At 44.5% G+C, this 26,732-nt stretch overlaps 1 protein-coding gene and 1 pseudogene across 6 annotated transcripts in view; both read left to right on the forward strand.

Moving 5' to 3' along the window:
* The window catches only part of LOC135553111 (phosphatidylinositol 4,5-bisphosphate 3-kinase catalytic subunit beta isoform-like), a 105,930-nt gene extending 90,977 nt beyond the window's left edge, over positions 1–14,953 (forward strand). For all 6 annotated transcript variants that reach the window (XM_064985218.1, XM_064985215.1, XM_064985216.1 and 3 more), the window contains 18 exons: positions 157–324; positions 1,824–1,913; positions 2,063–2,314; positions 2,423–2,519; positions 3,500–3,630; positions 3,724–3,774; positions 6,065–6,253; positions 6,563–6,684; positions 6,804–6,947; positions 7,126–7,225; positions 7,659–7,855; positions 8,008–8,117; positions 8,314–8,392; positions 8,939–9,106; positions 10,686–10,809; positions 10,895–11,040; positions 11,141–11,273; positions 12,050–14,953. In XM_064985218.1, the coding sequence (XP_064841290.1) occupies positions 157–324; positions 1,824–1,913; positions 2,063–2,314; positions 2,423–2,519; positions 3,500–3,630; positions 3,724–3,774; positions 6,065–6,253; positions 6,563–6,684; positions 6,804–6,947; positions 7,126–7,225; positions 7,659–7,855; positions 8,008–8,117; positions 8,314–8,392; positions 8,939–9,106; positions 10,686–10,809; positions 10,895–11,040; positions 11,141–11,273; positions 12,050–12,187 (2,439 nt within the window). In that variant the 3' untranslated portion in view covers positions 12,188–14,953. The remainder of the gene's footprint in view (positions 1–156; positions 325–1,823; positions 1,914–2,062; positions 2,315–2,422; positions 2,520–3,499; positions 3,631–3,723; positions 3,775–6,064; positions 6,254–6,562; positions 6,685–6,803; positions 6,948–7,125; positions 7,226–7,658; positions 7,856–8,007; positions 8,118–8,313; positions 8,393–8,938; positions 9,107–10,685; positions 10,810–10,894; positions 11,041–11,140; positions 11,274–12,049) is intronic.
* Positions 14,954–16,402: 1,449 nt separating this feature from the next.
* Positions 16,403–26,732, forward strand: part of LOC135553440 (period circadian protein homolog 1-like) — a 31,179-nt pseudogene continuing 20,849 nt past the window's right edge.

Consider the following 26,732-nt stretch of genomic DNA (forward strand, 5'->3'; position numbering starts at 1 on the left):
GCGGTCAAGAGCGTTGGGCCAGTAACCGAAAGGTTTCTGGTTCCAATTCCCCGAGCCGACTAGGTGAAAATCTAGCAAGGCACTCAACCCTAAAATGTACATTTGGATACAGACGGCATAAATACTCTGTATTAACTCCTCTCTTCTCTGTCCCAGTACATCAAAGCTTGTCTCCAGGCTAAGGAGTGTCCCCACCTGACCCTGGTCCAGGTCAGCACAGTCCAGGCCATGTTCGAGAAGGAGATCTCGGCCATCGGAGCTGTAGTCAACCGAAAGAGTGCCAACCCCCCCTTACCCCTGCCCCCCAAGAGGAGGGGACCCTCGGTCAGTTACACTCTTTCTCTGTGTCGTGTGTGTGTGTGTGCGCGTGTGTGTGCGTGCGTATAGGTGCAGGTATGTGTTAGTGAGTCTTTTATGACGTTTCGCCTGGTCCTAAAGGTCAGGTGCAGTTGAATTGCTCATTAGGGCTTAATTGCACAGTACCATGACGACTACGTCCCACGGTGACAGGTGACATCTAACAGTAAATGACACACATGACAATCATTAGCACTTCAAATGTCAATCATCACAACTAAATGTCAACATCAACAAGACTGCATCTGCACTGATCTGAAAAGAAGAAAGATGGCGGTCAAACAGTGATGTCTTGTGGTAGTTGGACGCTTGACAGAAGGAGAAGTGAGTAGGGCTTCAAGCACAACAAGCCTGTTTACCCAGCAGCTCTCCAGTAGAGCTTTGTTCTAGGTAGTGAGGAGAGGTTGAGAGAAGGACAGGCTGTTCTTGTGGTGGTGTACTGTAATCAGACATTACAAAAATGTACATGCACTCCTCTGTCACATAGACACTGACCTAAATGCACAAACACTGACATACAGTACACATTTTTTGCATTCAAAAAACGCACTCGTTTACACTTACAAAAACAAAATGTTCTTTACACACACACACACACACACACACACACACACACACACACACACACACACACACACACACACACACACACACAGAGCTAGTGGACAGCAGGAAGGTGTGCTGCTTATTCGTGTTTGTGGGCTGTAACTGAGGGCTAGTCATGTGGAGTATTTTTCCTGCTGTGCTGACCCTCGTAAATCTACTCTGCTTGACAACAGTTTGACTCGCCCAACCTTCAGTGTGTGTGTTATTCCTACAGTAAATGATGTTCTCCTTGCGTACTCATGAAAATATTTCTCTCCTCGCTCTTTCCTCCTCCCCCTCTGTTCCTCTCCTCTTCCCTCTGTTCCTCTCCTCTTCCCTCTGTTCCTCTCCTCTTCCCTCTGTTCCTCTCCTCATCCCTCTGTTCCTCTCCTCTTCCCTCTGTTCCTCTTCCCTCTGTTCCTCTTCCCTCTGTTCCTCTCCTCTTCCCTCTGTTCCTCTCCTCTTCCCTCTGTTCCTCTGTTCCTCTTCCCTCTGTTCCTCTTCCCTCTGTTCCTCTCCTTCTCTTCCCTCTGTTCCTCTCCTTCTCTTTCCTCTGTCCTCTCCTTCTCTTTCCTCTGTCCTCTCCTTCTCTTTCCTCTGTTCCTCTCCTTCTCTTTCCTCTGTCCTCTCCTCCTCTGTTCCTCTCCTTCTCTTTCCTCTGTCCTCTCCTCCTCTGTCCTCTCCTTCTCTTTCCTCTGTTCCTCTCCTCCTCTCCTTCTCTTTCCTCTGTTCCTCTCCTTCTCTTTCCTCTGTTCCTCTCCTTCTCTTCTCTTTCCTCATCCATCTATTCCTCTCCTTTCCTCCCCCTCTTTTCCTTCTCTTCTCTTTCCTCGTTCCTCTTCTTCTCTTTCCTCTGTTACTCTTCTGTTCTCTCTTTGTAGCAAGTGAATACGTGTGTATGGGAGGTGTCCACCCCGTTTAAGATTGTCCTAATCAAAGGCAGCAAGGTGAACGCTGAGGAGACTGCCAAGGTAACCACTGATGATGTGAACTTGCAAACCTGGAATTTTTGTTGCATCTTTGGTGTTTGCACGAGGATGTATTTCTAACCCATAGTCAGTAGAACACTGTTAGCTCTCACGCTCACCGTGTTATGGTGAACCCCTTGTCGCCCCCCCAGGTCCAGGTGCGTGCAGGCTTGTTCCACGGCACAGAGTTGTTATGCAAGCCGGCGGTGAGCAGCGAGAGCAGTGGACGCTCGGAACACGTGTGGAACCTCACGCTGGAGTTCGACATCACTGTGAGTGACCTGCCGCGCATGGCCCGCCTCTGCTTCGCCGTCTATGCCGTCATGGACAAGGTCAAGAAGCAGAAGTCCACCAAGAACGCCCACATCAACAAGTACCAGACCATCCGCAAAGCCGGCAAAGTGGTATGTCAAACACAAAGCACAGGCATACTCACACACACACAGAGACATTTAATATGCATCTCTGTCCCCTCTCTCTCTCTCGGTCTCTCTCTCGCTGTCTCTCTGCAGCACTACCCTGTAGCCTGGGTGAACACCATGGTGTTTGACTATAAAGGACAGCTGAAGACTGGAGATATCATCCTTCACAGCTGGTCTTCCTTTCCTGGTGAGCACACACACACACACACACACACATACACACACACTCCTTCATGCACTTTACAAACACTTTAATGAACCTATACACCTACACACACACCTTCATGCACTTTACAAACACTTTAATTAACCTATACACACACACCTACACACACCTTCATGCACTTTGCAAACAATTTAATTAACCTATACACACACACACCCTCATGCACTTCACAAACACTTTAATGAACCTATACACACACACACACACACACACACACACACACACACACACACCCTTGCACTTTACAAACACTTTAATTAACCTATACACACACACGCCCTCATGCACTTCACAAACACTTTAATTAACCTATACACACACACACACACACACACACACACACACACACACCCTCTTGCACTTTACAAACACTTTAATTAACCTATACACACACACACCCTCATGCACTTTACAAACACGTTAATTAACCTATACACACACACACACACACACACACACCTTCATGCACTTTACAAACACTTTAATTAACCTATACACACACACACACACCTTCATGCACTTTACAGACACTTTAATTAACCTATACACACACACACACACACACACACACACCTTCATACACTTTACAAACACTTTAATTAACCTATACACACACACACACACCTTCATGCACTTTACAGACACTTTAATTAACCTATACACACACACACACCTTCATGCACTTTACAAACACTTTAATTTACCTATACACACACACACACCTTCATGCACTTTACAAACACTTTAATTTACCTATACACACACACACCTTCATGCACTTTACAAACACTTTAATTAGCCTATACACACACACACCCTCATGCACTTTACAAACACTTTAATTAACCTATACATGTTCACACCTACACACACTTCTGAAACTCACCTACATACTTATACACAAAATGTTAGTGTATGAGTAATTTGTCTGTGTCCCCCAGATGAACTTGAAGAGATGCTGAACCCCATAGGAACCATCCAGACCAACCCGTACACTGAGAATTCTACAGCACTCCACATCCACCTCCCTGACTACAACCCTCACCCCATTCTATTCCCCCCCTTCGACAAGGTGAGGACACACACACCCTGACGTATTCAAACATGGTTGTAGTTATGAAGTATTTCTACCACTGATATGGATGTGTGTGATCTACTCCTGCAGATTCTGGAGAAAGCTGCAGAAATCGCTGGGTCAAGCGATTGCTCGACCATGGTACTGTCGTGAGTTCCAACCACTCAAACACACACAAACACTCTTAAACATCTACGCACTCCTTCCATCGCATTTCTAGGACAGAAATACAGACACCAAATGTGTCAGAGGGGAGGGAGGAAATTGCTGTGACTGGTTTCCAGGGCAACCCAGTCAGTCCTGATTCTGATCCAGGGTGATGTTGGCAGGATGGTGCAATGCCACAATGTGTCTCTCCGAGGCTAAGATCAGACCTGCTGTTACACACACACACACACACACACACACACACACACACACACATTTATTTATTTATTTATATATATGTATATATATATGTATATATATACATACATACATACATACATACATACATACATACATACATACATACATACATACATACATACATATATACATATATATACATATAGAACCAGTCAGTTTGGACACATCCCCTCATTCAAGAGTTTTTCTTTGATTTTACTATTTTCTACATTGTAGAATAATAGTGAAGACATCAACTATGAAATAACACATGGAATCATGTAGCAACCAAAAAAGTGTGAAACACTATATTTATATTTGACATTCTTCAAAGTAGCCAGCCTTTTCCTTGATGACAGCTTTGTAAACTCTTGCCATTTTCTCAACCAGCTTCATGGGGTAGTCACATGGAATGCATTTCAATTAACAAGTGTGCCTTGTTAAAAGTTCATTTGTGGAATGTCTTTCTTTCTTAATGCGTTTCAGCCAATAAGTTGTGTTGTGACAAGGTATGGGGGGGTATATTTGGTAAAAGACCAGGTCCATATTATGGCAAGAACAGCTCAAATAAACAAAGAGAAACAACAGTCCACCATTACTTTAAGACATGAAGGTCAGTCAATACGGAAAATGTCAAGCACTTTTAATGTTTTTTCAAGTGCAGTCGCAAATACTATCAAGCGCTATAATGAAACTAGCTCTCATGAGGACCGCCACAGGAAAGGAAGACCCAGAGTTACCCCCAAATAAATGCTTCAGAGTTCAAGTGACAGACACGTCTCAACATCAGAGGAGACTGTGTGAATCAGGCCTTCATGGACAAATTGCTGCAAAGAAACCACTACTAAAGGACACCAATAAGAAGAAGAGACTTGCTTGGGCCAAGAAACACAAGCAATGGACATTAGACCGGTGGAAATCTCTCCTTTGGTCTGATGAGTCCAAATTTGAGATTTCTGGTTCCAACCGCCGTGTCTTTGTGAGGCAGAGTAGGTGAACGGATGATCTCCGCATCTGTGGTTCCCACCGTGACTCATGGAGGTGGGGGTGCTTTGCCTGTGACACTGTCTGTGATTTATTTAGAATTCAAGGCACACTTAATCTGCATGGCTACCACAGCATTCTACAGTGATACGCCATCCCATCTGATTTGCTCTTAGTGGGACTATCATTTGTTTTTCAACAGGACAATGACCCAACACACCTCCAGGCTGTGTACGGGCCATTTGATCAAGGAGAGTGATGGAGTGCTGCTTCAGATGACCTGGCCTCCACAATCACCTGACCTCAACCCAATTGAGATGGTTTGGGATGAGTTGGACCGCAGAGTGAAGGGAAAGCAGCCAACAAGTGCTCAGCATGTGGGAACTCCTTCAAGACTGTTGGAAAAGCATTCCAGGTGAAGCTGGTTGAGAGAATGCCAAAAGTGTGCAAAGCTGTCATCAAGGCAAAGGATGGCTACTTTGAAGAATCTCAAATATATTTGGATTTTTTTCAACTTTTTTGGTTACTGAATGATTCCAAATTTTATTTCATAGTTTTAATGTCTTCACTATTATTCTACAATGTAGAAAATAGTTTAAATAAAGAAAAAACATTGAATGAGTAGGTGTGTCCAAACTTTTGACTGGTACTGTGTAATACATACACACATACATCAACCCTCATAAGGACCCTGTGGGACAGGACACAGATGGTTATGTAACACTATGTGAAGCAGGGGGCTTGCCAAAACATGCCCCTTGCAAGGGGGTGGGGGGTGTATGGTGGAGGGTGGAGGTTTTCTTGCTGTCTCAAGCTTCAAGCTCTTATTCTGTGTGTTGCCTAACAATGATTCTTGTGGATCCATAAAGCAATCAAACTTGCGTGCAGGTACAGATCTATTTTTATTCCTCAAATGGGGGATAGGATTACTTGCAGTATTCTCTGATTACATTTTAACTTCTACCTTTAGCGCAGTGTGCTACTCCTCTTTACATAGTGTGATTTCTTACCATTTGCTGCCACCTAGTGGTGACTGACCACCACTGCTGTTTCCCCACAGGGCCGAGGCGGTAAGAAGTTCCACATTGAGCTGAAGGAGATCATGGAGAGGGACCCTCTCTCCCAGCTGTGTGAGAATGAGAAGGACCTCATCTGGACACTACGCTACGACTGCATGGAGAACTTCCCCCAGTCACTGCCCAAACTGCTGCTCTCTGTCAAGTGGAGCAAACATGAGGACATGGCCCAGGTTCATACATTTACATTGTCATTTAGCAGACACTCTTATCCAGAGCAACTTTTCATACTGTGCCAGATGTACCTAGCCTGTGTATTGACAGTGTTTTTTAACACAATCAATTCCTTCTCAATTGCAATAACTATTCTATTCATTCCAGTCTGATAAAAATGTTGTCGGAGTGTGCCTCAATGGTCTGATCCTAAATGGACCCCTAGCCCATACCACTATTTCCCTCATCAGTCCCCTTCAAAGATCTGCTGTGCTCCTGTATTGGTTATAAAGCATAGTGAATGATCTCTATATCTCTCTCTCTCTCAGCTCCAGGCCTTGCTGCAGATCTGGCCCAAGCTGAGTCCCAGGGACGCTCTGGAGCTGCTCGACTTTAACTATCCAGACCAGTATGTCAGAGAGTACGCTGTGGGCTGCCTGAGGGATATGAGGTACTCCACACGTACTCGCACATACCTATTCCTAGTTCACTTACTGTTGTAATGACTTACTCACTGCCCCTCTCCCCCTATTCCTACTTCATATTCCTCTCTCCACTCTTCCCCCCCAGTGATGAGGAGTTGTCTCAGTACCTGCTCCAGCTGGTCCAGGTGTTACGTTATGAACCCTACTATGACTGTGCGCTCACCCGATTCCTGTTGAACAGAGCTCAGTGCAACCGCAACATAGGACACTTCCTCTTCTGGCATCTCAGGTGAGCGAGAGAGACTTGTGTACATGAAAAAGCAAGAGAGAGCATGTGTGAAAAGAACAAAAATGCATTTCCAGAGATATAGGCTGTATTTCTTTCATGGTATAATTTCAGTGAGGTGAAGTATGTTAACCAACCCCACGTATGAGTAACTGTAGGGTGACTGCGCTGCCCCCTGCAGGTCAGAGATGCACATGCCAGCCGTCTCTGTCCAGTTCTCTCTCATCCTCGAGGCCTACTGTCGCGGCAGCATTCCTCACATTGAGGTCCTGAAGAAACAGGTAGGACCCCAACACACACGTCCTGACTCCAACCTTAAGTCATGAGTTAATCACTACAGTACATCTATTTCTGTCACCACCTCTAATTCTATAGTTTCCTCTGTCAGTTCAGAATGGGGTTATTTATAAAGAAGTCAGATGACAGCAGCCTGACCTCTAACCTCTGACCTCTACTGTATTAGCCCAGACATCCGCACTGTTGGCAGCTTCCTCCCACTTCCTGTCCATCCCCCTCTCCTTCCTGTTTTGTAGTTAGCTACCACACTGTGGGATGTTTCGGGAAGACCATGCTGTCATGCGTAGCATCCTTGTCATATTTGGAAGGCAATTGCATTATAGTGCATAAATACAGCATACATCCGTGGTATAATTGAATCATTATTTCATTATTACATCACATTGTAACAACATTACGCCCCCTCTCTCCATCTAGGTGGAGGCTCTGAGCAAGCTGAAGTCTGTGAACGAGCTGATCAAGCTGGGCACCATCAAGAACGCACGCAGTAAGACCAAGGAGGCCATGCTCACCAAAGAGGCCATGATGACTTGTCTGAGACAGAGTGGCTACACAGAGACCCTCTCTGACCTGCACTCCCCTCTCAACCCCAGTGTCCTGCTCTCTGGAATCAAGTAAGGGTCAGGGGGGAGAGGTTAGAGGGGAGGGTGATCTGGGAGTGGATGTGGTTGGATGACTTTGATTTGACTCATTTTTTCTTTTTCTTGTTCTTCTCTTTTCATTTGTCTCGCCCCTCCCTGCTCTTTCCCCTCCTCCCCCTTGCCAGTGTGGAGAAGTGTCGGTACATGGACTCGAAGATGAAGCCTCTGTGGATCGTCTACAACAACAAGCTTCTGGGGGGAGACACCCTGGGAATCATCTTCAAGAACGGAGACGGTACGAGGGCTGAGGGAGGGAGGTGGCTCTAACAGAGGAAATGTAAGATCACTAGTTCAGGGGGAGAGAGGGAGTGGAGGAGAGTGAGAGGGAAGAATAGTGAGGTCAAGATGGAGGGATGTGTATTATGGAAGGTGAAAGAAGATGGAAGGATGAATGAAAGACTGTAATTGTGTTTCTCTCTACCTCGCTCCAGACCTGAGACAAGACATGTTGACACTGCAGATCTTGAGGTTGATGGACCTGCTATGGAAGGAGGCCAATCTGGACCTCAGGTGTGTATATTAATATGATAAGAGGTGTGTGTGTGTGTGTGTGTGTTTCCTCAGGCGGACTCTGTCAGTCAGGCTTGTTTGTTCCTGCTCTCTGTGGGGAAGAGGAAGCTGTGTTGGGGGGGGACCCTAAATCACCCCCAGCTAGCCTGACCTCTAACCCCCCACATCCATACCCCCAGCATCACACACACACTACCCTGCTTCTCATCCTAATCAAATCCACACACTAGCGCTCGCTCTCATACTCTAACAGACACACACATCTGGAGCCGAGCAGTGTGTGGGATTGTTTTGACAGTTGAGCTTTGGGGTAGGCCTTTAGGTTACAGGGACAAGGGTTCAGAGAGGAGAGGAGAGGGAGGGAGCTCTGCAGAGAGGATGATAATGGTAAGGATAATGAAACCGCTGTGATGTAGTGTTTTGGAGCGTAATCATGCGTACATTCTGGTCATGTGTCGAGACAGAGCGGGGGGGAAATTATAGGATGCACCTCAATGGTGTTTATGATGATTAATTGGAACAAAATGTTTCCTTGTGTCTGTGCAGAATTGTACCTTATGGTTGCCTAGCAACTGGGGACCGGTCAGGGCTGATCGAGGTGGTGTCGTCGGCGGATACCATCGCCAACATCCAGCTGACCAGCAGCAACGTGGCAGCCGCCGCAGCCTTCAACAAGGACGCGCTACTTAACTGGCTCAAAGAGAAGAACTCTGGGTAAGACAACACTAATATATTACTGACATATTTCATAGATACAGTGCCTTCGGAAAGTATTCAGACCCCTCAACTTTTTCCATGTTACGTCACAGCCTTATTCTAAAATGATTTAAATATATATATATTCTCATCAATCTACACACAATACCCCATAATGATAAAGCAAAAACAGGTTTTTAGAAATTTTAGCAAATGTATTAAAAACAGAAATACCTTATTTACATAAATATTCAGACCCTTTGCTATGAGACTTGAAATTGAGCTCCAGTGCACCCTGTTTCCATTGATCATCCTTGACATGTTTCTACAACTTGATTGGAGTCCACCTGTGGTAAATTCAGTTGATTGGACATGATTTGGAAAGGCACACACCTGTCTATATAAGGTGCCACAGTTGTCAGAGTAAAAACCAAGTCATGAGGTGGAAGGAATTGTACGTAGCCCCCCGAGACAGGATCGTGTTGAGGCACAGATCTGGGGAAGGGAACCAAAACATGTCTGCAGCATTGAAGGTCCCCAGGAACACAGTGGTCTCCATCATTCCTAAATGGAAGAAGTTTGGAACCATCAAGACTCTTCCTAGAGCTGGCCGCCCGGCCAAACTGAGCAATCGGGGAGAAGGGTCTTGGTCAGGGAGGAGACCAAGAACCCGATGGTCACTCTGGTCAGAGCTCCAGAGTTTATCTGTGGAGATGGAAGAACCTTCTAGAAGGATAACCATCTCTGCAGCACTCGATCAATCAGGCCTTTATGGTAGAGTGGCCAGACGGAAGCCACTCCTCAGTAAAAGGCACATGACAGCCCGCTTGGAGTTTGCCAAAAGGCAACTAAAGGACTCTCATACCATGAGAAATTAGATTATCTGGTCTGATGAAACCAAGATTGAACTCTTTGGCCTGAATGCCAAGCATCACGTCTGGAGGAAACCTGGCACCATCCCTAAGGTGAAGCATGGTTGTGGCAGCATCATGCTGTGGGGATGTTTTTCAGCAGCAGGGACTGGGAGACTAGTCAGGATTGAGGCTCCAAAGATCTCAGGACCTCAAACTGGGGGTGATGGTTCACCTTCCAACAGGACAAGAACCCTAAGCACACAGCCAAGACAACACAAGAGTGGCTTCGGGACAAGTCTCTGAATGTCCTTGAGTGGCTCAGCCAAAGCCAGGACTTAAACCTGATCATACATCTCTGGAGAGACCTGAAAATAGCTGTGCAGCGACGCTCCACATCCAACCTGAGAGCTTGAGAGGATCTGCAGAGAAGAATGGGAGAAACTCCACAAATACTGTACATGTGTGCCAAGATTGTAGCGTCATACCTTTCTAAAAACCTGTTTTTGCTTTGTCATTATGGGGCATTGTATGTAGATTGATGATGTAAAACAAAAAATCTACATTTTAGAATAAAGCTGTAACCTAACAAAATGTTGAATAAGTCAAGGGGTCTGAATTCTTTCCGAAGGCGCTGTATGTATATAACTGGCAACATGTTAGTGAGCTGCTATGCTTTGGCGGTGCAAACCCAGTGAAGTCTCCCACTTGGCCAGCACTTTGTTTTGTGTTTGTGTACTATGCAGAGATGCTCTGGAGAAGGCGATCGAGGAGTTCACCCTGTCATGTGCAGGCTACTGTGTGGCCACCTACGTCCTGGGGATAGGTGACCGCCACAGTGACAATATCATGGTCCGCAGCACTGGACAGGTGGGTTGTGGTGCTCCCCTGTACGACAGGCTAAATCACAGAGGTTCATTAATGGAATGAAGTTCTTACATTGTGTGTGTCTCAGCTCTTCCACATAGACTTTGGGCATATCCTGGGGAACTTCAAGTCCAAGTTTGGCATCAAGAGGGAACGCGTCCCCTTCATCCTGACCCATGACTTCATCCACGTCATCCAACAGGGAAAGACGGGCAACACTGAGAAGTTTGGCAGGTGAGCTTCTGTCCCCTTTCACTACTCAGGTCAGATAATAATTTATCTATGTGCTAATTGAGTGAGTGTATAGTGAACAGAATGTGTGTGTTGTGCCTAGTTTCCGTAATTACTGTGAACAAGCCTACCTGATTCTGAGGCGAAATGGGAACCTCTTCATCACCCTGTTTGCCCTCATGCTGACTGCTGGACTGCCCGAGCTCACCTCCGTCAAGGATATACAGTACCTAAAGGTAAGACGTACACACAGACACACACACACACAGACACACACACACAGACACACACACACAGACACACACACACAGACACACAGACACACACACACAGACACACACACACACACACAGACACACACACACAGACACACACACACAGACACACAGACACACACACAGACACACACACACAGACACACACACACAGACACACACACACAGACACACACACACAGACACACACACACACACACACACACACACACACACACACACACACACACACACACACAGACACACACACACACAGACACACACAGACACACACACACACAGACACACACACACACAGACACACACACACACAGACACACACACACAGACACACACACACAGACACACACACACAGACACACACACACAGACACACACACACACAGACACACACACACACACACAGACACACACACACACACAGACACACACACACAGACACACACACACAGACACACAGACACACACACAGACACACACACAGACACACACACACAGACACACACACACACACACACACACACACACACAGACACACACACACACAGACACACACACACACAGACACACACAGACACAGACACACACACACACACACAGACACATGCAGTACATAGTTGGCCGCTTCACATGGGCTACAGTTTACATGTGCTACAGAAATGTACTGTCCAAAATCATTTATGTTATGCTGCAATAAGAGTAGTTGTTAAGGCTCTCCCCCCCTTCTCCACCTGTAGGACTCTCTGGCCCTGGGGAAGACCGACGACGAGGCACTGAAACAGTTCCGCCAAAAGTTTGACGAGGCGCTGAGAGAGAGCTGGACCACCAAAGTCAACTGGATGGCCCACAACGTGGTCAAAGACAACCGCTCCTAGAACAGACAGTCGCACATCCTGGAGCTAGAGGGTGAAATGTTAAAGGTCAGGAGGGTCTGAGTTCTATCCAGTGCTGGGACAACAGTGACAGTGGGGGTGTAGGTGTTGCTAAGGGGTGAAGACCAGACAGGACTGGGCCGCAAAGAAGGGAATCTAGAAGGCTATCTTAAACACACATGCTCTTACAGGCTTAAATCCCCCTCCCTTTGCATTTCCTCTGGCTTTTGAAGCTGCTGTGTGCCTCCAGCCAGTCCAGCAGTCCCATTGCCTCTCCCTGATCATGTGACATATTTTTGGGTAATGTGGTTGCGAATATTGCACTGCTCAGTGAGAGTCAGAGCCCCCCCTCTGAGTTGTGAATGGACTGCCCCCTTGGAGACTGGACTAGACTGAACCAATGAGGAAGGAAGAGGACGGGGGTGGTTTCACCCACCTATTAGCAAGACTTCTGATCTGCCTTGTGTTGAACTAAAGGGAGAGGTCAGGGTTGACCACACCCACTCAAGGCCTCACACCCGTGTCTTAAAACGACGCCAAAACGTGCACATAGCCAGAGGAAGTGCGTCTTATTGGACTTTTCCTCGCAAGGCCTCCAGTTCATCTCGAAAGTGTGCCTATAAACTGCGAGAAGATTGTATTTTGTTTAGTTTTTTTAAATGTTTTTTTAAATTTCCATTTTAAGATGTTATTAAGATGATATAGGACATGTATATGTGCCAGACTACTTTTTATTTATATATATATATGTGTGTGTGTGTGTGTGTGTGTGTGTGTGTGTGTGTGTGTGTGTGTGTGTGTGTGTGTGTGTGTGTGTGTGTGTGTGTGTGTGTGTGTGTGTGTGTGTGTGTGTGTGTGTGTGTGTGTGTGTGTGTGTACAGAGAGAGACGCTGCATGGCCAAATGTTTCTGGATGTCTCTTGCCGAAAGCTAAACAACAACGTTCCTCACTCTGCTTATGCTGTCCCCTCCTAGGAGCTAGCTCTTTCCCTCACTAACGTTAGCACAACTCTGGAAAGCAGTGCTCAGCAAGCTGGGGCAAAGGACACTGTGTCCCAGTGTTGGGAAACACAGATTTGCCGTGCATGCTCTCCACACTGAATAGACTATCCCAGTGATATCCAGATGGTTACCAACATTATAAGTATTTCTCATGAAGGCTGTTATCCTACTTGGAGTAAAAACTGCAGGAAAACATTTGAGTTAATTAACATTGATTTGGTGGTTTAGCTCTACAGAAGAGGTGTCCAGTGGGGGGCAGTTCAATTTGGTTACGCAACTTCAGCCATTGAGAAATGGGGTGAATTAGACCATCAAATACTGGAACCATTTGAAATACAAGGAAGAGAGAGCTTAAAATGTTTCTACAACTTAATTTTGTGTTCCTGCTTTGGAATGTGGATGTAACATTCCTGTGTTCCATTTAATCAAGTTATGGTTGTTGTTGGACAAACAGAACAGGCACAATGGGTGAGTCATCACCACACTACCCCATGGAGGTATCACGGCCCCGTGGCGGCACTATCGCGGCACTATCGCGGCCCTGTGGAGGCATTATCGCGGCCCCGCGGAGGCATTATCGCGGCCCCACGGAGGCATTATCGCGGCCCCACGGAGGCATTATCATGGCCTCACGGAGGCATTATCATGGCCTCACGGAGGTATTATCACGGCCCCACGGAGGCATTATCACGGCCCCATGGAGGCATTATCACGGCCCCATGGAGATTCGGTCTTAGACATAGACTTGCCTACGGATGTCAGATCTAGTCTTTTTTTCTTTTTTTTACCCCTTATTTCGTGGTATCCAATTGTTGTAGTAGCTACTATCGTGTCTCATCACTACAACTCCCGTACGGGCTCGGGAGAGACGAAGGTTGAAAGTCATGCGTCCTCCGATACACAACCCAACCAGCCGCACTGCTTCTTAACACAGCGCACCTCCAACCCGGAAGCACCAATGTGCCGGAGGAAACACCGTGTACCTGGCAACCTTGGTTAGCGCGCACTGCGCCCGTCCCGCCACAGGAGTCGCTGGTGCGCGATGAGACGAGGACATCCCTACCGACCAAGCCCTCCCTAACCCGGACGACGCTAGGCCAATTGTGCGTCGCCCCACGGACCTCCCGGTCGCGGCCAGTTACGACAGAACCCAGGGACTCTGATGGCACAGCTGGCGCTGCAGTACAGCGCCCTTAACCACTGCGCCACCCGGGAGGCCCAGATCTAGTGTTTCAAAGCACCAAGCCGCTCACATGACAATAACCACAATGAATAAACGAAGCATGTTACTAAAATGCCTTTTAGGACCAAAACAAAGAAAACCTTCAGTTGATTTAGGTTTTGTTTTTACAGTGTTTTAAAGAATCTGTTCAGAAATTGAATGTTTGTGTGCAAAATGTGTCGCGTTCTTTTTCAGTGTATTTGTTTTTTAGATCAGCCAAATTGGGCGGAGTTTAAGACCTATGGAAGGGGTTTGCCAGCAGAGGGCGTAACACTGCGATTCAAAGCTACTTCCTGGTTTTGTCATGAGGTGCTCTCTGTTTTGATTTTGTGCAATATCCGTATAGGAGTCTACATGTATATTATGTAAATGAACCCTTGGGCCCTAATGCCTGAGGCTATAATGGTTGTCACTGGGTTCATGTGTATTGCTGCTGTATTTCTCACCGCTAGCCTTCTTAAGTCTCTCAGACACTGAATATTGTCAAATGTACAGGCTTTTATGTTTTCACTGTTTTTTGTTTTATTAAAGTTCTTTTCCATCTAACTGGATTTTCCTTTTGTAATACATGTGTGTGTGTTCGTTCAATCACTGCAGTGCCAGTGTGTCTGTGAATAAGATGTTCAGGAAATATACTACAACTTTGCAGGGCACAATGACGAGCACAGATTTGGTCCCTGTGCCTGGGATACTGTGATGAATGCAGATTGATTCCAGGCCAAGATATCCTCCATTCTTTCCACTGTGGTTGTGTGAGGGAGGGAGGCCCACTGCGGGGCCCATCTCTGCTCTGCTGGAGGGGACCAACATGCCTCTTTGCTGATGTCATGTGGTGGCGGTGATGCCGTACATGGTGGAGTAGCCAATGACCCTTATTGCCAGAATATGAATCCTGAATGGAACTTGGCTGTGGGTAAACGGCTAACAGGATTCAATGTGGAGATGGCAGGTAGGTCACGGTGCTATGTAGCTGTTAATACCTGCAAATATCATGATTGATAGGTTGTTGTTTGTCTGCGAGCATTTATGCAATGATTACCATTTTATAATTTCCCCAGCAATCTAGCTTGGATAATAGTTGTTTACTTCAAGAACTCTGAATTTAAACGGGGACTAGACCCTTCCTCCCCTATTAAATTTTCTTCCCACACAACAAGTATTTTGTGTTTGTCCCCTATCCTCTGTCTGCAGTTGAAATAACTATTCTTTTCTCTTGCTCTTTGTGTTTCCAGTGGGAATGATGACGAAGAGCCCAGTTGAACCCATTCGCTCTGTTTGAATCTTCCTCAGTACTGTATTGACCATCAAAACACAGCTGTTGACTCTTAACGTCAGTGGAGGCCAAACAAGTTTTCGACGGCCCTACGTCCTGTATAAGACCATTTCCCACATCACACAGATGTCTTCAGAGGGCCTGTCTACCTTTCTCATATGTATCCTTCCCTTGTTCAAAGTTGACAATCAGGTGAATGAATTCATTAGTCCGAGCAGACCGTGTTGATGTCTGTGAATACCAAACCAGGTCAATGACAGCCTTAAACCCTAACATTAGTGACAAGCCAGAGTAGCAAATCCTGGGTGTCTAATAATCACAAGCCATGAGATGTGTATTTGTGGTGTTTGGCCAGTGACTCATGCTTAACACCAATTTCCTTTTCAATGTCCACCACCATTGAATGGTAATGTGGTTAGAGCCCTCGATCTTGGTCTCCTGGGTACGTAGGAGGCCTGTGTGATATTGAGGGGTTTCCTGCCTTCTGTAAATCTGTGTGCAATGTGTCTGTTATGGTCTATGATGACCTATAGGGAGGAGGTCGGAGACCTGGCAGTGTGGTGCCAGGACAACAACCTCTTCACTCATTGTCATCAAGATGAAGGAGCTGATCGTGGACTACAGGAAACCAAGGGGCGAGCACGCCCCCATCCACATGGGGCTCTAGTGGAGCGGTTTGAGAGCTTAAAGTTCCTTGGTGTCCACATCACTGAGGAACTAACATGGTCCACACAGTTGTGAAGAGGACACGACAGCGCCTCTTCCCCTTCAGGCAGATGCAAAGAATTGCCATGGACTCTCAGATCCTCAAAAGGTTCTACAGCTGCACCATTTAAAGCATCTTCACAGGCTGCATCACCGCTTGGTACTGCAAGGCATCTGACCGCCAGACACTACAGAGGGTGGTGAGTATGGCCCAGTACATCTCTGGGGCCGAGCTCCCTGCCATCCAAGACCTCTATACCATGCAGTCAGAGGAAGGTCCAAACAATTGTCGAAGACTCCAGCCGCCCAAGCAATAGACTGTTCTCTCTGCTACCGCACGGCATACGGTGCCAGTGCACCAAGTCTAGAACCAACAGGACCCTGAACATCAAAAAGGAAGGAAGACCAAGGCCCTGAACAGCTTCAAACCCCAAGCTAAATGGCTACCCGGACAACCTGCATTGACCCTTTTCTTGCACTGACTATGCACATACACTGGATGTGCATACTTACACTGACACCCCAACACATACACACTACATACGCCCACCCACCCACACACACACTCACACAACACTGCATTCTGATGTCACGCACACTTTCACACTCACCCCATAAGCTACTGCTACTGTCTTATCTGTCCTGTTCCCTAGTAACTTTACCCCTCGCTATTTTATGGATTTATATATCCATGTCCCAGTCCCGTTCTGTCCTGTTCCCTTGTAACTTTACCCCTCGCTATTTTATGGATTTATATATCCATGTCCCAGTCCCGTTCTGTCCTGTTCCCTAGTAACTTTACCCCTCACTATTTTATGGATTTATATATCCATGTCCCAGTCCCGTTCTGTCCTGTTCCCTAGTAACTTTACCCCTCGCTATTTTATGGATTTATATATCCATGTCCCAGTCCCGTTCTGTCCTGTTCCCTAGTAACTTTACCCCTCGCTATTTTATGGATTTATATATCCATGTCCCTGTCCTGTTCCCTAGTAACTTTACCCCTCGCTATTTTATGGATTTATATATCCATGTCCCAGTCCCGTTCTGTCCTGTTCCCTAGTAACTTTACCCCTCTGCTATTTTATGGATTTATATATCCATGTCCCAGTCCCGTTCTGTCCTGTTCCCTAGTAACTTTACCCCTCGCTATTTTATGGATTTATATATCCATGTCCCAGTCCCGTTCTGTCCTGTTCCCTAGTAACTTTACCCCTCGCTATTTTATGGATTTATATATCCATGTCCCAGTCCCGTTCTGTCCTGTTCCCTAGTAACTTTACCCCTCGCTATTTTATGGATTTATATATCCATGTCCCAGTCGCGTTCTGTCCTGTTCCCTAGTAACTTTACCCCTCGCTATTTTATGGATTTATATATCCATGTCCCTGTCCCGTTCCCTAGTAACTTTACCCCTCGCTATTTTATGGATTTATATATCCATGTCCCAGTCCCGTTCTGTCCTGTTCCCTAGTAACTTTACCCCTCGCTATTTTATGGATTTATATATCCATGTCCCAGTCCCGTTCTGTCCTGTTCCCTAGTAACTTTACCCCTCGCTATTTTATGGATTTATATATCCATGTCCCAGTCCCGTTCTGTCCTGTTCCCTAGTAACTTTACCCCTCGCTATTTTATGGATTTATATATCCATGTCCCTGTCCTGTTCCCTAGTAACTTTACCCCTCGCTATTTTATGGATTTATATATCCATGTCCCAGTCCCGTTCTGTCCTGTTCCCTAGTAACTTTACCCCTCGCTATTTTATGGATTTATATATCCATGTCCCAGTCCCGTTCTGTCCTGTTCCCTAGTAACTTTACCCCTCGCTATTTTATGGATTTAAACATCCATGTCCCAGTCCCGTTCTGTCCCAATCCCGTTCTGAATTCTTATAGAAACACTAGCTACTAACTTTCTAGGCAAAACATACAAATAGTTTAATTACAATCAAAAACTCTGATTTTAGTAAAATAATTTACCGGGAACTGAACCAGGGCCTCCCGCATTGCAGTCAAGAATTGTACCACTGAACCACAAATGCAATATTCAAAATAAACCCACTTTACATTTGTCTGTATTCGTAACTCCAACATCGAGACTACAAAAATAGCCCTAACTTAAAAGGTTCCAGCTATTATTCTCCCATTGCAAATTAATTAGCAGTCAAACAAAATTGACATTTAGACTAGGAAACAGATCTTGTGCCTTTTAATAAAAGTAGATCATGTTTACACATGCAACGTATTTCTAAAACTTTACTACATCACATTAATCACGCACTGATAATTAGTTTGATAGAAAAACTTAGGCTTTGTACAAAATTATAAATTACGTCTAGATTTCCTCTTACTTTTACAGCCGCTCAATCCTTTTTTCTGTCCCATCCCGTTCTCTGTTTCCTCCTCCTGCTGCTCTGTCCTCCAGCACCGCCATCAAGAACTCATCTCTTATACAGATCCTCTCTTTCTACACTGTCATTTTCCCCTTTATAATACTGGACATCTCTCCTAGGCCTCGGTCTATTTTTCTCCTTCCATGTGTGTGTTCTCACTTTCTACCGCTCTCACAATCTAGGTGTATATATTTCTATGATCTATGTATGTGGTGTTTACCGTTACCTAGTTACAATCTATGTGTATGTATTTCTATGATCTGTGTATGTATTTCTATGATCTATGTATGTGCTGTTTACCGTTCCCTAGTTACAATCTACGTGTATGTATTTCTATGACTTCTCTTCCCTGGAAACGTTATCAAAAGCTTTGCCTATCGATCGGACATTAGATCTCACGTCCACATCTATCAGTTATTACCCAGGGGACATACATCCCTGCTGAAACTCGGGTAGTATTTATCCAATCTCACTCCACTATTTTCCACTATTTTCCCTCCCACTTTTTTGGATATTATTTCTTTCAGTATTGAATAGGTTCAGTTATTCCGTTCGCCTAGGACTACCCTGCCTTCTCACCAAGCCTAATTTATCCTCACCTGTTTTAATATATCTACCGCTACTTTTTATAGTCAGACTACTTCCCATATACAGATAGACTACTTAGGTTAACTTTATTTAGGTATGTCTTTTGAATGAATGGCTATCCTATTTGTACAGAACGACCGTCCTATCTAACAAAACTTACTATATCCCACCCTTAATAACCCTTCGGCTTGCAAAGCCAGGATCTATGAAGTTCTATTTTTTTATGGTAGTGCACCTACCACAGGTCATTTCAGACCTGTCACACACAATCCTTGTATATTGGTCATACAGAAAACCCAACACATCTGTTTGAAATAGCGAAGCTCCTATTATTGATCAATTCTAAACATTTTTAGAACATCAAATCAAAGATAACTTTCATCATTCCTCCCAAATTCGAGAATAAAGACTATTTACCGTCTTTATGCCGGTTTGATTCCGTCACCGTCTATGTTGACCTTAGATAACATATACCGGCCTGTCCTTTAACCTCAATTCAGAGGCCAGGTCTTTAAATAACGGGACTAGACCCGCCCGTGCATGGTTTTCGGCGTAACCTTCTGACGATAGAGGCAGGTCTTGGATATCGGCTCAAAGGACCAATTGTTAATGTAATTTCATAATTCCAATATGTTTTCATTAATTGAATTCACTTAGTCTATTTTATGAGAATTTGTAAGATTCTTATTTGCATTAAATAGACAGAGAACAGTCTAATCAAAATTAGATAACTGCCATGTAACCACGAACAACAGTTTATATACAAAATATGACATCATAGGTTATAAAACGTCCTTCCTCCAATCGACCAGGACCAGAACGGGTTCAATAGTTTATTCCAACCCACTAGCTCGCTCACTCCAGACACACACTTATCTAGATTAACTTCTGGAATCTTCACCTTCATCCATCACTATTCAGAAGACAGTTCCAGATAATGGAAAACCCAGGAAAACACTCTCTGCCTTATCTAAACATCCCAGAGCTAAGTTGAGTCGCTTCAACCATAGTTTAACGACCCTTTCTGCTTACTTAAAACCCACAATTCCAGTTTAATTACCCCCTGTTTCATGCTCCACAATCACTTCCTTATGAATTAATGTTATTAATCAGATATAATAAAAGAGTATAGGTTTCATTAGTTATAGTTCTATTTAAAATGTAGATATTGTTTAGTCATTATTCATAAAATTCCTAACAGCTGGTTATTTTTTTACACTTTATTATTATTCGCGTAACTACTTACATTTATTACATGTTTTATCTTTAACTCTGCATTGTTGGAAAAGGACACGCAAGTAAGCATTTCACTGTTTATGGGGAAGCAGGTAGCCTCGTGGTTAGAGCTTTGGGTCAGTAACCAAAAGGTTGCTAGATCAAATCCCAGAGCTGACAAGGTAAAATCCTGTCATTCTGCCCATGAACAAGGCAGATAAGCCACTGTAGGCCATCATTGTAAATTTGAATTTGTTCTTAACTGCCTTGTGTAGTTAAATAAAAAAATAACTGTTGTTTATAAAGCATGTGACAAATAGGATTTGACCTGTGTTACTTGCATTCATTTGGAATATCGGTCAGAGCTTTGATCTGGTGTTCAAAAATAGCCCTACATTCAATTTGTTGTTGATACATGTGCAAGTTGAGTTCTTATAAAATGAAGGGTACAGGAATAGAAGTGCATCCCCCAACCCACCCCTGTCTGTCTCTATGCTGCAATAGTCTATGTGCCGGGGGGCTGTTATATCTGGTGTCCTGTGTGAATGCAAGTATGCTCCATCTAATTTATTCGGCGGCAGGTAGCCTGGCGGGTAGGAGCTTTGGGCCAGTAACCGGAAGGTTGCTGAAATGAGTCCCTGAGCCGCCAAGGTCAAAATCTTGCCTTGCTCAAGGTCAGAACGACAGATTTTGATCTTGGCGGCTCAGGGACTCATTTCAGCAACCTTCCGGTTACTCGCTTAATTGGTTCGGCCTGGGTATGCCGTCAATGTAAATAATTGACTTGCCTAGTTAAATAGAGGTTAAATAAAATGTATTACAAAATATTATGACTTCCAGGAATGACCAGCAGAGGGAGCCATGGTACTTATTTAGGCCTCTCCCAGTGACAGAATAGACAAGACTAGCTCATTTTTCAGACATCAATTCACATCATGGCAACTCCTATACGCACGTTCATAAATCATACATTGCACATCCATACGCATGTTAAAAACATGCCAACATGTTCACCTGATTAATGCTCTCTTCACTGTGACCTTTATACCTGGGCATGGCTGACACCTGCGGCTCCAGTCATGGACTAATCAATCAGAAGTCCATTAATCAATGATACCTCGGAAGCCTGCAGTTATGCAGAATAGGAGCTATTGTGCAACCACACTGAACAAAATATAAACACAAAATGTAAAGGCATGGTTTCATGAGCTGAAATAAAAGTTACCAGAAATGTTACGTACATACATTTGTTTACGTCCCTGTTAATGAGCATTTCTCCTTTGCCAAGGTAATCCATCCACCTGACAGGTGTGGTATATCAAGAAGCTGATTAAAAAGCACGATCATTACACAGGTGCAACTTGTGCTGGGGGCAATAAAAGGCCACTATGCGCCTTTTTTTGTCACACAACACAATGCCACAGATGTTTCAAGTTTTCAGGGAGCGTGCCATGGGACCACGCAGCCGTCATACCACTCAGGAAGGAGACGCGTTCTGTCTCCTAGAGATGAACGTACTTTGGTGCTAAAAGTGCAAATCAATCCCAGAACAACAGCAAAGGACCTTGTGAAGATGATGGATGACACAGGTACGAAGTATCTATATCCACAGTAAAACAAGTCCTATATCGACAACCTGAAAGGCCGCTCAGCAAAGAAGAAGCCACTGCTCCAAAACCGCCATAAAAAAGCCTGACTACGGTTTGCAACTTCACATATTGACAAAGATCATACTTTTTGGAGAAATGTCCTCTGGTCTGATGAAACACAATAGGACTGTTTGGCCATAATGACCATTGTTATGTTTGGAGGGAAAAGGGGGAGGCTTGCAAGCTGAACACCATCCCAATTGTGATGCATGGGGATAGCAGCATCATGTTGTGCGGGTGCCTTGCTGCAGGAGGGACTGGTGCACTTCACAAAAGAGATGGCATCATGAGGGAGGAAAATGATGTGGATATATTGAAGCAACATCATGACATCAGTGAGGAAGTTAAAGCTTGGTCACAAATGGGTCTTCCAAGTGGACAATGACCCCAAGCATACTTCCAAAATGGTGGCAAAATGGCAACAAAGTCAAGGTATTGGAGTGGCCATCACAAAGCCCTGACCTAAATCCTATAGAACATTAGTTGGCAGAACTGAAAAACGTGAATGAGCAAGGAGGCCTACAAAGCTGACTCCGTTACACCAGCTCTGTCAGTAGGAATAAGCCAAAATTCACCCAACTTATTGTGGGAAGCATGTGGAAGGCTACTGAAATGTTTGACCCAAGTTAAACAATTTTAAAGGCAATGCTACCAAATACTAATTGAGTATATGTAAACTTCTGACCCACTGGGAATGTGATTAAATAATTAAATAATTCTCTATTCTGACATTTCACATTCTTAAAATAAATTGGTGATCCAAACTAACCTAAAACAGGTTATATTTACTGGGATTAAATGTCAGGAATTGTGAAAAACAGTTTAAATGTATTTGGCTAAGGTGTATGTAAACTTCCAACTTCAACTGTACATGTCAGATGTCAGTACATCCAGTCACCCAAGTCAGACTGTTCTCTCTGCAATCGCATGGCGAACGGTACTGGAGCTCCAAGTCTAGGACTAAAAGGCTCCTTAACAGCTCCTACCCCGAAGCCACAATGTATCAAATGGCCACCGGACTATTAACATTAACACCCCCAGTTGTTTTGTACACTGCTACTGCTTGCTGTTAATCTATACATAGTCACTTCACCCCTACCTACTGTGGCAGACCACAGGGTTTGGTCAAGACGTTTACACAGAACAGACACGGACAGAGTAGGATTAGCCCAGTTTCAAGGGTGTTTATTTAAATAATACATCAAAAAGAAAAGGATAGGTCTCCCCCATGAGACCCTCCCCAGGATATCGTCTTCTGGGCTCCGGGTCTTGCTGTATCGTGTCGGGCACAAAAACTGAACTCATACCTCTGCAACAGTCCCCAACTATACGGGAGTCCTATTTTCTTCTTTCCCCCCCGCCCCCACTCTCTCCCTGTGTGCTGCCCTTTTGGCAGCTTTATGGGCCTTGCACAGCTGGTTAGCAATCAGCCCTTGATTACTCACCAACTCCCAATCATCTCCAATAAGGCCAGAGAGCCTGTCGAGACCTGGCATGTCCAACAGATGGCGCCATCGTCTCATGATGTATACTCCGTCTGTCACCAGGCCTTGACGAGTCTCCCCCTGGTGGCTGACCTGTTGTTTGCCACACTACATGTACCCCCGAACACTGACTCGGTACCCCCAGTATATAGCCTCGTTGTTGTTATTTTATTGTATTACTGTTTTTATTATTTTTTACATCAATTTATTTGGTCAATATTTTCCTAACTCTTCTTGAACTGCACTGTTGGTTAAGGGCTTGTAAGTAAGCATATCACCGTAAGGTCTACACTTGTTGTATTCGGCGCATGTGACAAATAGTTTGATTTGATACGTACAACAAGTAGGTCATGTGGGCAAGCGGTGCTGATGTCAACATTGTGAACAGTGCGTCATGGTGGGGTTATGGTATGGACAAGCATAAACTATGGACAACGAAAACAATTGCACAATGGCAATTTGAATGCACAGAGATACCATGACGAGATCCTGAGGCCCATTGCCGTGCCTTTTATCCGCCTCCATCACCTCATGTTTCAGCAAGGATCTGTACACCATTCCTGGGAGATGAAAATGTCCCAGTTCTTCCATGGCATAATCACCAGACATGTTACCCAATGAGCTGCTTGGAAGGCTCTGGATTGACATGTACAACAGCGTGTTTCAGTTCCTGTCAATATCCAGCAACTTCAGAAAGCCATTGGAGAGGCAAATAAATGCGGCCCAAATAAATGGACATTTTGGATATACAGTGGGGCAAAAAAGTATTTAGTCAGCCACCAATTGTGCAAGTTCTCCCAATTAAAAAGATGAGAGGCCTGTAATTTTCATCATAGGTACACCTCAACTATGACAGACAAAATGAGAAAAAAAATCCAGAAAATCACATTGTAGGATTTTTAATGAATTTATTTGCAAATGATGGTGGAAAATAAGTATTTGGTCACCTACAAACAAGCAGGATTTCTGGCTCTCACAGACCTGTAACTTCTTCTTTAAGAGGCTCCTCTGTCCTCCACTCGTTACCTGGATTAATGGCACCTGTTTGAACTTATCAGTATAAAAGACACCTGTCCACAACCTCAAACAGTCACACTCCAAACTCCACTATGGCCAAGACCAAAGAGCTGTCAAAGGACACCAGAAACGAAATTGTAGACCTACACCAGGCTGGGAAGACTGAATCTGCAATAGGTAAGGAGCTTGGTTTGAAGAAATCAACTGTGGGAGCAATTACTAGGAAATGGAAGACATACAGACCACTGATAATCTCCTTCGATCTGGGGCTCCATGCAAGATCTCACCCCGTGGGGTCAAAATGATCACAAGAACGGTGAGCAAAAATCTCAGAACCACACGAAGGGACCTAGTGAATGACCTGCAGAGAGCTGGGACCAAAGTAACAAAGCCTACCATCAGCAAGGGCAATGAAGATGAAACATAGCTGGGTCTTTCAGCATGACAATGATCCCAAACACACTGCCCGGGCAACGAAGGAGTGGCTTCATAAGAAGCATGTCAAGGTCCTGGAGTGGCCTAGCCAGTCTCCAGATCTCAACCCCATAGAAAATCTTTGGAGGGAGTTGAAAGTCCGTGTTGTCCAGCAACAGCCCCAAAACATCACTGCTCTAGAGGAGATCTGCATGGAGGAATGGGCCAAAATACCAGCAACAGTGTGTGAAAACCTTGTGAAGACTTACAGAAAACGTTTGACCTCTGTCATTGCCAACAAAGGGTATATAACAAAGTATTGAGATAAACTTTTGTTAATGACCAAATACTTATTTTCTACCATAATTTGCAAATAAATTCATTAAAAATCCTACAATGTGATTTTCTGGATTTTTTTTCTCATTTTGTCTGTCATAGTTGAAGTGTACCTATGATGAAAATTACAGGCCTCATCTTTTTAAGTGGGAGAACTTGCACAATTGGTGGCTGACTAAATACTTTTTTGCCCCACTGTATATGGGCAGAATTAATCGAACAAAAGGACCATTTGTGATGTTTATGGGACATATTGGAGTGCCAACAGAAGAAGCTCGTCAAAGGTAAGGCGTGATTTATATTTTTATTTCTGCGTTTTGTGTCGCGCCTGCAGTGTTGAAATGTATTCTCTCTTTTGTTTACTATGGCGCTATCCTCAGATAATAGCATTGTTTGCTTTCGCAGAAAAGCCTTTTTGAAATCTGACACGTTGGCTGGATTCACAACACGTGTAGCTTTAATTTGGTATCTTACATGTGTGATTTCATGAAAGTTTGATTTTTATAGGAATTGATTTGAATTTGGCGCTCTGCATTTTCTCTGGCTTTTGGCCAAGTGGGACGCTACCGTTCCAGAGAGGTTTTTAACCCCATTGAGCATTCTGCCCTGTGCTCTTCCAGTCATCTTTTCAGGACGCCTACTCCTAGGGAGAGTAGCAACCGTGTTGAATTTTCTTCATTTATAGACAATTTGTCTTACCATGGACTGATGAACATCAAGGCTTTTAGAGGTACTTTTGTAACGCTTTCCAGCTTTATGTAAGTCAACATTTCTTAATCCTAGGTCTTCTGAGATCTCTTTTGTTCGAGACATGGTTCACATCAGGCAATGCTTCCTGTGAATAGCAAACTCACATTTTGTGAGTGTTTTTTATAGATCAAGGCAGCTCTAACCATCATCTCCAATTTTGTCTCATTGATTGGACTCCAGGTTAGCTGACTCCTGACTCCAATTAGCTTTTGGTCATTAGCCCAGGGGTTCACATACTTTATACTTTTTCCAACCTACACTGTGAATGTTTAAATTATGTATTCAATATAGACAACCAAAATAACAATTTGTGTCTTATTAGTTCAAGCACACTATGTTTGTCTATTGTTGTGACTTAGATGAAGATCAGATCAAATTTGATTACCAATTTATGCAGAAATCCAGGTGATTCCAAAGGGTTCACATACTTTTTCTTTCCACTGTGTAATTTATCCACTGATTTTATATAACATATTACATGGACTGCATTGCTTAATCA

Source organism: Oncorhynchus masou, chromosome 13, assembly GCF_036934945.1.
Source record: "Oncorhynchus masou masou isolate Uvic2021 chromosome 13, UVic_Omas_1.1, whole genome shotgun sequence".
Taxonomy (NCBI): Eukaryota; Metazoa; Chordata; class Actinopteri; order Salmoniformes; family Salmonidae; genus Oncorhynchus; species Oncorhynchus masou.